This window comes from Brachyhypopomus gauderio, chromosome 5 (genome assembly GCF_052324685.1).
Source record: "Brachyhypopomus gauderio isolate BG-103 chromosome 5, BGAUD_0.2, whole genome shotgun sequence".
NCBI lineage: Eukaryota > Metazoa > Chordata > Actinopteri > Gymnotiformes > Hypopomidae > Brachyhypopomus > Brachyhypopomus gauderio.
This window is the reverse complement of record NC_135215.1, coordinates 7,445,730-7,462,965: the sequence shown is the minus strand read 5'-3', so window position 1 is coordinate 7,462,965 and position 17,236 is coordinate 7,445,730. Positions and strand designations below refer to the sequence as shown.

General features: G+C 45.0%; 1 protein-coding gene across 1 annotated transcript in view; it reads right to left on the bottom strand.

Annotated features, from left to right (window-relative positions):
• camk1da (calcium/calmodulin-dependent protein kinase 1Da) overlaps positions 1-13,393 on the bottom strand; it is a 62,694-nt gene extending 49,301 nt beyond the window's left edge. The window contains exon 1 of the mRNA XM_077005318.1: positions 12,874-13,393. Within this exon, the coding sequence (XP_076861433.1) occupies positions 12,874-12,968 (95 nt within the window). The 5' untranslated portion in view covers positions 12,969-13,393. The remainder of the gene's footprint in view (positions 1-12,873) is intronic.
• Between the last annotated feature and the right edge of the window lie 3,843 nt (positions 13,394-17,236).

Sequence of the window (17,236 nt, the reverse complement as noted above, 5' to 3'; positions counted from 1 at the left end):
AAACATCTCTCGTGTTTCATAGCATCACCATATGGGCTTTATCTGATGGACAAGAACATAACTGGTGAAGCCAGGTGTTCCTGACAGGGCAGTCAATCCAGGTTTATATCAGCTGAAGACGGTGTATGTGCGTGTGTGTACATGCATACATGCATGTGTGATATGAAATGGAACATCCTGAAAGGGAGTGTGGACACACACACACACACACTCACACACACTCACACACACACTTTCAAATACAACCATTCAAAGGCTCTTTTTCATAGCTTATGAGCAGGGCTCTCAAGTCTTACACATTGAGCGTGTGACACACGCATTTGACCGTCTTCACATGCTCACACGCCACACTTCTGATTTCACACGGCGAGAAAAAAAAAATCTAGTTTATTTACCTCCGATCCATATCTATGTCGCCCTCCACTGGCGATCGATCGCGATATACAAACCCCCACCCCGCTCAACAACTTACGTTCGCCCCCCCCCCCCCCTCCCCCCGCTCAACAATTAACGTTCGCCACCCCCCGTCAACAACTCTCACACTCTGACATGAATCCAAAACTTGAGAGCCCTGCTTATGAGTGATTTCTCTTAAATTGCTGGAGAATCAATTTTCTTTAAAACACATATTCTTTAAATATAGGTTAGCTATAAGTATTAAAATTTCCAACATTCCAAGAAATGAAAACTAGAAACAGGTCATTGGCATTCAATCAAAAGTACACACTGATGCACAGTCAAATCTATTGACAGCTGCAATGACAACCAAAAAAGATATTTTATTGGTCACGGGGCTGATAATATCTGCTGCGTCATCACAAACATTACATTAAAACAAAGTCACCAAGACAATGACACAAGGCACAAAAACTCCTACAAACCTCACGCAAGTTTTATCATTATTATTTTACTTAGTTTTATGTATTTATCATTGTCTAAAGTTCAATTGAGAATGAACAGCCTGGTCCCAGAGCAGAGGGTTGTACCATGAGCTGAACATACCTGAGGCTCTTCAGTACTGCATCATATCACCTCTAACAACAATTCAAGTGGGCACGGCAACAGCAGTTCAGGTGGGTTAGATTAAAGAAGTTTGAGTTGGCACGACAACAGCAGTTCACGTTGGCACAGCAACAGTAGTTCAGATTAGCATGATAACAGCAGGTTAGGTCAACACAGTGAGGCTCACGGTCTCGGCTCCAGTGCTTTCATTTTCCCAACATTCATTTCAACATTCAACTACACTTAAGCTTCTGACAATGCTTTCATGAAAGTGAAGAAAAGAAAGGGAACCAAATAGAAGCATGAGAAGGAGTGAGAGAAGCTTCGTGGAAGAAGAGAGGAGAGATGTCAGCCATGACCTTCTGAACTGAGTCCAGAGGCTCTCACTGTCCTCGCCACAGCTCAGGGATTACAACTCCCACCTCTCCTCACCTGGGGCGCCCAGCGCACTTACACTAGAAGTCACTTTACAGATCCTTTCTGAGAGGAAAGTTATGCACTATAACAACTTTCGCAAAGACGGTCTCCAAAGACTCATGTAAGGGAGAGACACTGGACAGAGAAATCTGAAATCTGAAATCTGAAAATGTCTGAACAAAAAAAACAAAAACAGCGATCCAAAAAAAAAAGTGGTGTAAACAACGTTAGGTAAGAACAGGGTAGATGATTCTTCTGCAGTGAGGCACAGAAATAAGCCTCTCTCACCCTCTGCCTGGTCTCACCATCTGCCTGGTCTCACCCTCTGCTTGGTCTCACCCTCTGCCTGGTCTCACTCTATCTCTGGTCTCACCCTCTGCCTGGTCTCACCCTCTGCCTGGTTTCACACTCTGCCTGGTTTCACCCTCTGCCTGGTCTCACCCTCTGCCTGGTCTCACCCTCTGCTTGGTCTCACCCTCTGCCTGGTCTCACTCTATCTCTGGTCTCACCCTCTGCCTGGTTTCACCCTCTGCTTGGTCTCACCCTCTGCCTGGTCTCACTCTATCTCTGGTCTCACCCTCTGCCTGGTCTCACCCTCTGCCTGGTTTCACACTCTGCCTGGTTTCACCCTCTGCCTGGTCTCACCCTCTGCCTGGTCTCACCCTCTGCTTGGTCTCACCCTCTGCCTGGTCTCACTCTATCTCTGGTCTCACCCTCTGCCTGGTCTCACCCTCGCTTGGTCTCACCCTCTGCCTGGTCTCACTCTATCTCTGGTCTCACCCTCTGCCTGGTTTCAGGCATATCTGTGCTGTTATCTAATTTACATAATGTGTTTGAATATAAAATGTTATATCATGTTTGAAATCGATATGCACTTGCTTTTTTCTCAATGACAGGAAAATAACATATCTCCAGTTTTACGGTAAAATGCATTTTAAACAAATCATATCACTAATATGGTGAATGTTTCCTCACACTGGTAAATGCACAAATATATCAGACTTCATCTCGTACTGCAGATACAAAAAGCTTAGCAAATCTTGCTTTTATTGGGCTAATCGGTAACTAATGGCTTGAATGACAAAGCTGCTATTCACAACTCATTTCTGTGAAAGTGAACCTCAAGCTGGAAAAAAAAATCTGCAGAATTGGTGCAATTGCACATTGTGAAGTCTACAAACGTCCTCCACCAACAGGTGTGGAAACAACGCCGCTGCCAAGCAGAGACGATAGCAGTTAGGGGAGGGAGGAAGAGTGTTTACCAGAACAGACCTGAGCAAACGACAATGTCAACGCAGAAACTCTTCAGACTTGGACTAGTGAAACCTGCAGCACAACCGCACAAGATCGCATGGGACTTTACACGCAGAGGTGTGTGAGCGTGCAAGCTGCAGGGAAGAGGAGTCTGTTGTTCCCAGACTGAAAATACCTCTGTGGCAGTGTGACAAAGAACTGTGGATACAGAGAGAGAGAGAGAAAGAGAGAGAGAGAGACTGGGAAGTGAGAGACCAGACACCAAAGACAATAAGAAAGTGAAGTCCCTGGGTTATTCCATGGACCATAAATCAGTGAGAAGAGTAATAAAGAGGTGACCAGAGTATGAACACTCATCTCAGTGGAGCAGTCAGCCATAGGTTGATGATTCATGCTTGGTATAGGCACCGATATCCCAATATGATTCAAATCACAATGTCCCAATTTGATCACATATAATAATAGAGAACAAACTATTATATATGCATTTACATACATTTACTAAGAAAATGGATTATGATTAGTGAGGCTAATTTAAGGATTCCAGTGAACAATTGTAACCAACTAACTGAAACCAGTGATTCAGTGCCCACTTTCTGAGGTGCAGCACTGTAGATTAAAATGTGTGGACAGGCTTATCTGAAAGCTCTCACAACAACGAGCAGTCAGGAAAGAAGCTTTCACTATGACTTTTGGCAATGCTCGAAGTGATAAAACAGTCAGTTTCCAAGTATTGGTACAACCATGGACACCAATGGACTCTGTTCCAGCCACAGAACATTTAATGGCTTTTTCGGCATGGCCACATGTACCATGCACACCATCTCCAACTCTCCAGCTGCCGGTAATGCAATTCAGGCCAAACGCTAAAATGGCATATTTTATTACCTAAAGTGCTCAGCCAGTACACTGAGCTGTCAAAGAGAATATTACAGTATTTTATGTCATGTGGCAGACAGATATAAAAAATATCAGACAAGTTATAAAAAAAATAATCCTTTCAACTAAAGTACAATTTCACTGGCATAAAACCAATAAAACAGCAGCCAATAAGAGCAATAGAAAACATCAGCACAGATGTCCAGGGCAAGTGAGAACGTCCCCTTTACTGGTAAACCACACCAGTCTAACCACCATTCTTCCATTTTATGTACTTCCTTGCCTCACACTAAAATTCTACATCTGCAGACAAATCCCATCCAAAAAGACCATGTTAGAAACCCAACACAGATCCCCCGAGTGTTGGAGGTTCAAAATCAAGTAAATAACTTCACCATGAGGAATGGTTAGTTATTAGCATATAAAAACACATGGCAAATTTGATGTTGACCAAACAATGGCTGAACAGACATCATTTTGATCTAAAGGTCTGTTATGTACATTTCTGCTCTGACACACCAATAGGTTCTGTGTCAGGGTTATGAATATTTCTTTAGAGATAAAACTTGGTCACGAATGTTGTCAAGTTCAGAGGCTCCACTGTGCATAAGTGATGTGTGATTCTGAGGCTGGAGATTAAATGAGCTCAAATTCGTCCTTGCTGGAGATCTATGAGAGCATAAAACACGGGGAGATGAGATTAAGTGTGACACAGAGCGACTAGAGAAAGGTAGAAAAGAAACAAAGATGGACAACAAGAGAGGGAGAGAGAGAAAATGGAGAAAGGGAGAGTGTGAGATGGGGAAAGAGAGAAAGAAAAGGAGAGTGAGAAAGGGAGTAATATAGAGAGGAGAAAATGAGAGAGAGAAAGACAGAAAGAGAGAGTGTGAGACAGAAAGAGACAGAGACAAAGGGAGAGATAGAGATAGAGAGAGAGAGAGCATCAAGATTCCCATCAGTTGCCAGCGTCTGTATGCTGATAAATCCCTGACAGGGGACGCACAGCCCCTCCCCACCACTTTGTCTTTGTCGTCCCTCCCCGGCTCTGTCCCACGAGACCCAGCGACCTCGTCAGATCGCCTGCATTGCCACATTGAACACAAGGAGCCCCAGGTCATTGAGATCATCACTTAAACAGCTGGGCTAACAAAAACCTTTCAACGAGTGCGGTGGAGACGCAGTGGCATTCCTGATGTGAAGGTCTTCAAAGACTTATTGTGAGAAATGAATGATGATTAATTTGATTAAATCATGCAGAATACAGAAGCCACAGTTGTCAGAGCAGAAGGGAAAAGGTATATTAGTCTACTGTAAAATGGCGGCAAATTCCACAGAAGCTGCCTAACCAGTTAGTCTTCACATTCATTACCAAAAAGCCGGACGACTGGAGCGGGGGGGACGCAGGAGGACAGCAGACGTTTGACGCTCACAATGAAATTCAGGCCCCCATGACGCATCTCGGAGAAGAGCAGGGTGCACTGACCACGGCAGGCTGCCGGTCCACTACACGGCAGCGGGGGGACGTTTGACTACATGAACATCTGTGACTGTGCCGCAAATCCCGACAATTAAAACGTGCTTAAATATTGGCAGAGGGAACAGACACAAAAAAAGATTTGTGTAGGCGTGAGTGAGGGTGGGTGCCCGTATTTTCAACACAGCAGCATTGAAATGGCTTTTTGTGATTCTTAGATAGAGAACAAGCCAAATATGGTGAACGAAAACGCATCTCTTCTCTCACGCAATGGCCACCATAGTGAACAGGCAGGCTAAGACATATTTGCCTCAGCTAGAATTTAATCTCACTGACGCAAATCTTTCCTCCTGCAATGACTGTGGACTTCTCTATACACACAGATTGCTTCCATATCAGACCTCGTCACGTTGGAATCAAACAAGCTTCCTCCACGCTTCCACATAAAGCCTGGAGCGGAGATGAAGAAGAGATGGAGGTTCGACTTGGCCAATGAAAGCTCAGAGAGCGATGCTCTGGGATCCAATGAAAGCTCGGCGAGCAACGCACTGGGATCCAATGAAAGCTCGGGGAGCGACTCACTGTTGGCTGCCTCTAGGTCACAGTGCAACACCACATGGTGGGAACACCTTTATTCCCCAGCAGCCCAGACAGTGATCAGGCATTTAAACAGAGAACCAAAATGCAGCTCAACAGACTTCAATATGGATTAACTGCACTTGGTGCAAGAAACACAAAGCTGCTTCAGCAACAACAGCATGAGGGTTTAATGTACGTTTACATGATGGCTCCACACTAAATACAGCAAGTCTTCTACTTCACTTACAATTTATTTTTATGAAACAACTCAAGTTGACTTTGCTGTTATTTCCTAACTGTATGTCTTTAATCATAGTCAGTGAAGTTGACTATTGTAACTGTTAAAACAATCACTAGGTTACATATATTCAGTACTGACTATAATAATCTACATGTCTCTTCCTGGGACTCAATGTTAGTCGATACACTGAACCTGAACTGAAGTAAATATGATTATTCTATTTCCTCTAACGACTCCAGCTACTCTAATAGTCCAACTCCAATTACTCCGATGTTCTGAAACCTCCCAGTCCTGTAATTCTGCCGGACGTGCAGAAGCATCTTCTAATAACAGAAGAGCTCTCTCCTTCTCAGGTCACACACTGTGGTGTGGAGGCTGGGAGGCATATGGGAAAACAATACACTTATACACCAACGACAACAGGACCTGCAAAAGTACGCATACAGCACCCACACCCACACACCCACCCACACCCACCTACACACAAAAGCAATTCTTTGCAGCTTCATGAATTACGTGGCTGAAGCCAGTCGAGCTGTATTCAGGAATAAGACTGCATCATGTCATTTTCCTTACAGGTTCTGGTGCCTGAGAAAAATACCCCGTTCAGACATGCCATCTGTTCACTTTCCCATTAAACGACAGCAAGAGGAATAATCTCTGGAAACATGAGAAAAGTAATTCGTAGTTTCTTATAGCGCATTACTGTGACATTCATTCTGTCAGGAATTACTGACATTCCCAAAAGGTCTTTATAATGCCATGTCAATTAAATCACATTATAACATTTCCCTCATACATTGTTTCATACACACAGTATATGATTAGATGCTCTGAATCCAGATTTCATGGCACATACAGATTCAGGTTTTCTAACTGCTTTAGTGCTACAAGGTCACATTTCTAAACCTTGATGCACTGATACCTTAATGTGCACTAAAGCTAATAATAATGACTAACTCGTACTAGTCTAATGGTGTGTGTGTTCTGTGAGAGATCTCCTGGATGGTGTGTCTCTGAAACAGTGAACCACTTCACTCTGCTCACACGGCCCCGACGCCCTTAAAGACTGAAGACGCTCACGAGTGAGTGAGTGTGCTGAAAGAGCACATCTGTTTCCAGCCTAGCAGGTCTGAGAGGTGTGTGAGGAAGGCTCAAAATGTGTGGCCACCGTGTGTGTGTGTGTGTGTGTGTGTGTGTGTGTGAGAGAGAGAGAGAGAGTTAGTGAGTAAGGGTGGGTGTGTGTTTATGTATGGGCTGTGCGTTCCAGGGCAGAAGCTACAGGCTGTCAGAGGCGGATGGGTTAGGGTCCTAATCTCATGAGGATTCTCTTCTTATTATTCGTATAAGGTGAGTCAACAACAATATCATGTGCGTACAACAGAGAGAGTAAACGGAAGGACAAAACAATGCGGCCCGAAGCCTGGAGCTCAACACACGCATCTGTCAGGGACGCACAAGCTGACACTTCAGAGTGCAGGAGTGTGGTGCACCGCCTTTGTTATGAGCAGCCATGGAACTGTGGCTAATGACTAACAGAGATATGAAGGGTTCCTGCAGCAGGCCGTCCAGGCAGACATGTTTCTGGATGGTTCTGCGTGGTTCTGTGTGAACGGGCCGGCAGCCTCGACCACTTGGGCCTGAAGCCTTGGGATGATTCTGCAAACCTACACTACACACAACGACACCTGGCTGTGACATCTTTATAAAACCTCACATTATGTGAGATAATGCCAGGAAATTCCTACGCTGAGGTTTCCTTCAGTTTGAGCATCCGCCGTTGCAGTATTTATATGTTTATGTACACATGCACACATAAATGCAAGCTCTGCACCAGCTGTCTGAAATGCCCTGTTTCTCTGGAAACCCTGTGAACCACACTGCAATCTTTCTAGATCTTTATCTACATTACGGTATAGTTCAGCTGCTCTCTGTGCATGTGTGTGTGTGTGTGTGTGTGTGTGTGTGTGTGTGTGTGTGTGTGCGCGCTCCTGTCTTTACTCCAGGGAGAAGAGGAGAATAAAGAGCTGTAATCACATGAGCAGCGTTCTAAAACAACACCATGGGTTGGATTTTCCTCCGTGCCATGCCTCTCAGAAATAAATGTGCTGTTGGCTCACAGACTGGGCCACAGCTACACAAACTGCACAAAGGACAACAGGACAGCTACAGGACAGCTGACTCAGCACACAGGCATTAAAGAGGCCATCACACAGCAGAGATTTAAAACAGACCAGCACACAGTGTTTCCCAGCTGGAACACTCGCCGTGGAACCCAGAAACACTTGAATATAGCCACACATAGTTCACTTAAAATTATGAGTTTCATCAAGGAACTGGGAGAGTGGCCCATATCAATCACAAAAAAAACTCCAACAATCAAAAGGATTTCCCCAACGCACCATGCATCTAACGCCACAGTGAATGTGTGTGTGTGTGTGTGTGTGCGCGCATGCGTGCGTGCACCAAGGACGACTGCATAATAGTCACATTTCATACTGACTTTCCTTGTAAAAGTAATATTAGCTGAAAGAATCAGATGGAGAGAGCAAGAGCATGAGAGAAAGAAAGAGAGGAAGAGAGAGAGAAAGAAAGAGAGGAAGAGAGAGAAAGAAAGAGAGGAAGAGATAGAGAGATACTGAAAAAGAGGGCAATGCCAGGAGCACGAGTGAAAGTGGAGCAGGCAATTAGGAGCTGCCTGGCCCCGATGTCTACCCTGCCTCCACCCCCCCATGTCTACCCTGCCTCCACCCCCCCATGTCTACCCTGCCTCCACCCCCCCATGTCTACCCTGCCTCCACCCCCCCATGTCTACCCTGCCTCCACCCTCCCTGATGTCTACCCTGCCTCCACCCCCCCATGTCTACCCTGCCTCCACCCCCCCATGTCTACCCTGCCTCCACCCCCCCATGTCTACCCTGCCTCCACCCTCCCCTATGTCTACCCTGCCTCCACCCTCCCTGATGTCTACCCTGCCTCCACCCTCCCCTATGTCTACCCTGCCTCCACCCCCCCATGTCTACCCTGCCTCCACCCTCCCCTATGTCTACCCTGCCTCCACCCCCCCATGTCTACCCTGCCTCCACCCTCCCCTATGTCTACCCTGCCTCCACCCTCCCTGATGTCTACCCTGCCTCCACCCCATGTCTACCCTGCCTCCACCCTCCCTGATGTCTACCCTGCCTCCACCCCCCCATGTCTACCCTGCCTCCACCCTCCCTGATGTCTACCCTGCCTCCACCCTCCCCTATGTCTACCCTGCCTCCACCCTCCCCGATGTCTACCCTGCCTCCACCCTCCCCTATGTCTACCCTGCCTCCACCCTCCCTGATGTCTACCCTGCCTCCACCCTCCCCCATGTCTACCCTGCCTCCACCCCATGTCTACCCTGCCTCCACCCTCCCTGATGTCTACCCTGCCTCCACCCCCCCATGTCTACCCTGCCTCCACCCTCCCTGATGTCTACCCTGCCTCCACCCTCCCCTATGTCTACCCTTCACAGCCACTCCTGTCGTTTCTTTCTTTCTCAATGTGTGTGTTTCTGTATGTGTGTGTGTTTGAAGGTGAAAGCCTCTGCACTCATATCTCAGGGTGTTTTCCTTTAGCAGTGACTCGCTGCCCCTAGCACACAGGCTACACCTGTTGAAAGATCATGTGACCTTCAGTCTTGTGGCTGGTCTGTGAGCTGAATAATTCAGTGCCAAGATCAGCAACACACACACACACACACACACACACACACACACACACACACACACACACACACACACACACCAGTTGAACTCAAACCTGTATTATCACATTTACATTCTCACAATGAAACATCAGCCTGCCCACCTAATCCAGATAATTTGAGTGGACAGCACACATCTTACTTCATGAAAGGACACATTCAGGTAGTAACACCTGCTAAAGGACTCAGAATTGCACGGGTATATTCACACTACCTATCAACTACATTAAGCACAGACAGCTTGAGCCAACATGGGCCAAAGTATTAATTAACTGGTCTATGAGATATTTTGACAGCTGGTATGCATCTGTCACACATGATAGGGGCCTGCATTGGTAAAACTGCTTTTGACTCATTTGTATTCAAAGCCACGGACATCTGAAGCCCACAGAGGTGGGCCTCTCCCACCTTTCCTCACCTTTGTAGTGTGCTCAAAACCAGACAGACTACTAGTGGCACCCGATTTCACCAATGTCAATGTCTAGAACTGAAAATGTGTACAAACAACTGATTTTTAGTCTGTATGATCGAGATCATCACACATTTCCAACAGTTGAGAAAATGTGAGCAATCACCACTACTCCTCTTTAGAAATAATCTGAGAAGGTTTTATAATCTGGGCCTTGTAATCCGGGCATGCGTTTGGATGACTAAAGCCCGTGCTGTACAGTGGAGCCTCCCCAGCTGCCTCTGCCATGAGGGGCTGTGCTCTGCTGCATGGGTGGGTGGTAGGTTGGAAGGATGTAATTAGCCCACTCCATCCAGGGCTGGTAGCCATCGTGCAGTGGCAGAGCCGACTATGACTAATACCTGGGGGGATCACGCACGTATACGACGTCCTCGTATACGACGTCCTCGTATACGACGTACAGATCTATAATATGTAACGTACAGAAACCACAGTGAGCATGCTGAAGACCAAGACCAAGTCTGAAACCCAGATGGATAACAAGAAGGCAGATATTGCATTTGATGATTATCAGGTTAGTCATCTCTGTGTGTGTGTGTGTGTGTGTGTGTGTGTGTGTGTGTGTGTGTGTGTGTGTGTGTGTGTGTGTGTGTGTGTGTGTGTACTCGTGGCCATCCAGATGGTTGTCTGGCTGGTTGAGTGGCTCAGAGCAGAAATGTAGTCCAATGATGTCACGAACCAGAGAGCAAACAGGTGAACAGCAGGTAAGGGTCGTACGAACGCCTCCGTGGATCAGCAGAAGTGAGCGAGGGACATTTGGATGGCCGCGATCAGATTGACTCAGAAGACTGAACACGGCAAGATCCAAACATCTCAAACAATAAGGAACCACACTGTTTTATTAACGTTTATGCTGTAGAAAGCTAGCACTGCGATGACAATTCCTCACTGCAGAGTTTCCATATGAACAGGTCAAATTCTCAAACCTTCTTACTGGGTGTGTGTGTGTGTGTGTGTGTGTGTGTGTGTGTGTGTGTGTGTGTGTGTGTGTGTGTGTGTGTGTGTGTGTGTGTTTGGTGGTAATGATGAGGTAGGTCCAAAACACTTACAGACAACTGCATTTATATGAGAGAAAAACAAAGCTTGGGAGGGCCAGTCTGAGTTGCCATGACTCCTGGCTCTTGGGTTGCTATGACGGCAGTGTCCTAGCACCAAGCTTAGATTCACCTTGTCAACAGTGGAATAGATGGAAGAGGTTTCCATGTGCAGTCACAAACATAGCACCTGACAAACAAAATTAAACTATACCCACTGCTCAATTACTTCAAGGAAATATTCTAGCATTATTCAACCTAATCTCCATTTACCTCTTCAGTAGTATTAAATTATTTAAGGGCTAGTACAGGAAATTCCAGTTTATCTCATAACAACAGCAGGTAGACTGATTTAATACCCTAAAGGAAAAGGTAATCTTAGAACAGAATAGGGAAAAAAAACCTTTGTTTTAAAACACACCTATAATGAATGCCTTGGGGCATTTGTTGTAAGATGTCCACAACACCTGTCGTTAGATCTGTAGATATTTTGACTCAAAAGTAGTGAAGAAAATTCTATAGAAATTAGGTTGAAAGATTATGGAACATTCCGTTAAGGTAGTCAGTGTAGTAACGTTACCTGCTACAGCGAGAGCAGTAACGTTACCTGCAACAGCGAGGAAATAACTGAAATTAACCAGCCTACGTTTATTAGCATTTTAACGATTTAACAAAAAACGCAATTTGGTTGTTAGGCAACGCAGTCCCAAAGTACTCCTCCTCTCGCACCATAATCAGAACCAGTTAACCCAACGTTTGGTTGCCCTTAAACCATCGACCATCACGACATGCCGCGATTAAACGAACGCACACCCTGTTGTGGACGGGTGGTGGGTGCCCTCCAGTTGCGGTGCCAGATGCACTGCACGCATGGACGTAATTTTGTAATAAAAAGTGGGGGGGGGACATGGATTCGTCGCTATTTAAATATTTGGTTTTAACCATAAAAACTGGGGGGGACCAAACCCGGCTTTTGAAAAAGTGGGGGGGACATGTCCCCCGTCCCCGTCCCCCCAAATTACGTCCGTGACTGCACGCCCCCCGGCGCGTCGCTGCAGCTCGCAGCAGCAGCACGGCGCCTCGCACGAGCTCTCGCGCGCGCTGCTTCCGCCCCGCGTAGTTTTTAGTGACAGCAAAGCAGGGGACGTCGGTGGGGCGCGTGCGATGCAAGAAATACAGTGCGCGGCCGCGAGAGCTGCGGCCCTGCTCGGTTTAAAAAAAAAAAGCATCCACGAGGGACAACCCCTATCTGACATCTGCATCTGGAACATAACAGCAGGTCGCCATGTCGAGAAAGATGAGTGTAACTAAAGCGGACGTCAGCCTGACTGGCGTGACCTTTTCACGCGCGTGTACCTACAGCGCGCGCGCCGTCGTGAAACGGAGAACAAGTGACGGTCGAGTGGCTATGAAAATAATAAACTTGGCTGGATGTGTGGAGAGCGTGTCTAAAACAGAGTCAAACGGAGAGAATAAAGGCTGACCACAGTCGCTAACTAATGACCAGAACACGCTCGTGTAACTGGAACTGTAGAGACGCTGAAGCGACCAGTACGCTGCGTTACTGGTTTGACTGGGAGTCACGGAGTGAGAGCGGCTCAAACCAGAAGGTCTCTCTTCAGGACGGTCGATTAATGCAGTTTTAACACCAAAACATGACAGAGTGTGTAGGTGGAGTAACAGAACACCCGTGTTATACTCTCACACTGTTACACTGTTACAACTGCAGCCATTAAGATGGTGAAGAGGAAGGACGCCGTTAAGACTTCACGGAGTCACGTAACTACTTACGTTCCCAGAATCTCCCTCAACTCAAATTTGTTCTTGATGTCATCAACTTGTTTTTTCCACGAGTCTTTCCCCGACTCTCCGTTCTCCTGCGCCATGGCGGAACCAGGAGTACCGTGGCGGAGCGCACACTACGGCTGTACCGGAGAAAACGTCGCGTTCCCACGCCTCGTGTTACACTTCCTGCTGCTGACCACTACTGACCGACCGAACGATCCGTCGGTGGTCGCACGAGCTCACAGCGACTCAGAGTGTCTCTCCGTGAAGTGAAGAGCCCTCCTCCTCCTCCTCCTCGCCAGCACCGGAGACGCACGCGGTTCCCGCTGTTGCACCTGCGGCGGCTTAAACGCTTTGACGTAAGTTGTTGAAGGGGCGCGCGCCGCTGTGGCTCCGTGAAGACTGCGTGGTGGAAGCGAGCGCGCTGCTCTGCACAACGACGAGCTCCGGTAATGCGCCGCTGGATGCAAACCGGACCGATCACGGATTCTTCACTGGACCGCGCCGACCGTGCCATCGGTTGTTATGGCAATGAAGGAGTAGGAAGATGCTCGCCTGCACGACCTGACGCGAAAGGTCGAGGGTGGACGGCGCGTGTGACCGAATGCTACAGATTATTCGCATTGCACCAAAAGGAAATTAAGATTAAATAATACACATCGTTCGAATGCAATAAAACAAGTATAGCAATTAACGCTAATTTTAAAAGTCACGTTAACTCTAATCTAAGACTTTGCTATCCATTCAGGCCAATCTTTGTGAATTTTGATAAGTGGCACTGACCTAGAACATAAAAGCTTTAAAAGTGCCACACTACAAAAATTAGACAAGACATGTTTTGAAATAGATGACGACATTAATATTATATACTATTACAGTTACATTAGTATTAGCTACGTCTGGTGGCTTTTGTGAATAAGAACATATAAAAAAAACGTAATGTAACCTATACTAATATGCAAAATAAAACATTTAATTTGCAAGAGAAATAAAGTTTTTTCATTATCTGAGGCTGTCAGATAAAGCTAACTGATATGATCAGAGCTAAAATGTGTGTGTGTGTGTGTGTGTGTGTGTGTGTGTGTGTGTGTGTGCGTGTGTGTGTTTGAACATATACCGTTGCTGTAATGTACTATACTCATGAGTATTCCAGTAGCAAACTACTGCAGCTTCTCAGTTCAGGAAAGTCGGTCCCTGTGTTATTCTCCCTGCCAACGCTGAGTCAGTAATTCTAGCCAGTTTGATTTGACAGAGCGTATTTCTGGCTGGCCCGTTCGTTCAGTCTCCTCCTCCCTTCTCCATCCCCTCCCTTCTTCTCCAGGATATTTTGTCATGATAGGTTCAAGCACAACGAACATCGGTGGTTAAACATAAATACACTGTTGACCACGAATCAATTTTTTAAATTCAGCTCAAAACATAATTTTGTAACCATAAAGCAAACCTCTTTGTGCATTGTGTCCAGAAATTTTATTTGCTGTGCTTTTCCAGATTTGCAGGCATATAAGAGCCGTGAATAAGTTAATTGAACAAGAATACGAGTCGCGGAGGGATCAATCGTCAAGGCCCTAATGTGTAGCGGTGCACGTGGCACATCCTGAGGCTATAAAACGCACGTGCATGCGTGAGTGTGGTTATGCACGTGCTCGCACACTACATCAGCCCCGTTGAAATCAAAGCATGCCGTATTTCATGTAACTGTTTTTAAAACGCAGAATATATACAGTGTACGTGTTTAATTGTATGCACGTTAACTACTACTACAAGAATGTGACTCTAAATAATTAAACCATGTTCAAGTAACAGTCCACGGCACTAACACTCATAAGCCACCATATGTCAGGTCATACAGCGCCACCCAGTGGATCCGTGAACTAAATCCATTACAGTCGAGTTTCTTTTCAATAGTGTTTTGAGTATCCTTCTTCGTGAAGAATTACGTGGTAATCTTCCGGTCTTAGAGCGGAAGTTGAACTGTTTTTAAAATAACAGTTTTTGGTGTCAATCAACACAGTTTTTGGTGTCGAATATATATGTTTTCTGCCATCGCGGTTGTTATATAAACAGTAACATCGATTTTTTAAATGTAAAATAAATAAGTTACAAGATATAATATATATTAATTTATTTGAGTTATAATCGTTTTCTTTGCCTTTACCCACGTGTTCGTTTTCTTAAAATTTCTTGAATTTGCTAGGTTAATCAATAACTTTATAAATAGCCACAAACTCTTACACATTTTTACAGCATTTAAGTTAAAGAGTTTTACTTACTAACATTTAAGCACGAAGAGGTTGAAGTCATTGGGCTTTTACCTTTTGACTGGAAAGGGTAAAATTCTTACGATACCCTTATAAATTATTATATACAGTGGGTGTTATGTTGTTGCCCCTGGTTGGTCTTGCTTTAACATAAGGAAAAATCCTACATGAATATACATGTATGTGTGAGTATTGTGTGTGTATAATTTTTAATTTGAGATGGAAATATGGGGAAATCAACCTCTGTAAAATGCCTCTGTTGAATGTTATCATGTAGGGGAGGGGATGCATTTCTGCTGATAGTGTTGATCATTCAGATGTAGCACTTTGAGTTTTATTGCCCCCAGGTGAACCCCCCCCCCCCCCCCAAACTTTTGGTCCCTTCATTTGGTAACTTTACCTTATGTTAGTGTAAGCTTACAGCATCTGTAGGAATGTGTCCTGACAAAGGGGGCAGCAAATTAAAGAAAGTTTTATTACTTTAGGAGATTGTCAGGAGTCCCTAAAATTAAGTCAAACAACTTTACAATTATACGGGTATATTGTATTATATTTCAGTGTTAGCAGTACATTTCACAACAATAATAATGTGGCCGGCTTGTTTAGTAAATAGCTAGCAAGAAAAAATACCTGTTGAACAATAAAAAAGCCAACTTAGCACAATTTAGCATAACTGAATGCTTTCCAATCAGAAACTGCCATCAACACTGACAAGTACTTTTTCGCTATTATCTTGCCATTTTCTTCATTTGTGTTTTGTTGCTTTGGCAACACGGGGAGCTACAGAGGATGACTCTGTTTGCAGTTCTATTGTCTCCACATTCAGTTATATCAGATTCAGATTCAAACAAGCTTTATTGGCATGACTGTAATTTACACGGATATTGCCAAAGCATTACAGTAGCTTTGGTTACTAGCTATGTAATAATACTAGAATAATATAGGAAAAATTACAATGGGATAGGATTCAAGGACTGTACTGCTTTACTGAAAAATTAAACAGCAGTAATTTTACTGCTGCAAGAACAGTGACGGTGTTGGGGAAAAATAATTTTTCTTCCATAAACCCAGACGGGCCCCAACACCGCCCCGATGGACCGACAGGTTGTTGAGTGGACGACTCAAATAAAGTCTTGACACCAAAAGTTCTTTTGTATTCAATTTTATTACAATAATTTTATTATTATAAAGGTATTTAGACAGAAACTAAGGCTTAACCCCCCTGATTAAAAAATCCAATTTAACACAAATTAGCTTCTATCTAAATAGTTAGCTAGAGGACTTACTTAATAAAGCGCTAGTGTAGGAAAAAAGAAACTTAAAAGTGAAGCGAACGGATATATCATAGTGCACACAGAGAAGCAGCAACTTGCAGTGTAGGATGTGGGAGAAATAAACAAGATGTCTGAAAGACTGTGGAAGAGCAGAAGTGAAGAGGTCACAGTGGCCTTGAGAAGAACAGGATGAGCTCCCTCAGTGCAAGATGAAAGGTAAGCAGTTTTTAGATAAACAGGCAGGCAATTACAGAGGAACAGGTGGGTTTCGATGGAGAGCAGCCGGGGTGGGGGGCTACCGAAACTTAGAGAGTATAAAAGAGAAGACATCGCCCAGCACAGGGCTTTTTGCTCAGACGCTGCTGGGATCCACTTGGGTTAGGTAGACTTCTAGACAACTAGCACCAGTGCACTGAAGAGATTGTACCACGTACACTTTGGCTATTTTGGGCTCGCTTTTATTTTATATAAATTGATCTGAAAAGAACTATTGGTGTTAAGACTTTGCTTGGGTCACTCAGTCAAAACCAATCGGTTCATCGGGGCAGTGTTGGGGCCCATCTGGGTCAGGAGAGAAATATCCCAACACCAGCTACCTACATTTAAAGAGTTTTACCATTTTAATCCCGTTCAACATAATAACTCAACTGTTGTTTGTAGCTAAAAACCTATAGAGTCCCTGCATAAAATAATTAGTCCAGAAATACGTCCGTTGTGTTGTGGGCCACTTCCATTGTGTTGTAGCTGGTTTTGCAGTGTTTCTGAATTTGCAGCGCGTTTCTGAAATGTAGCGCACGCGTTGTCATTTTGATGCATTTGCTTTGCATATTTGCA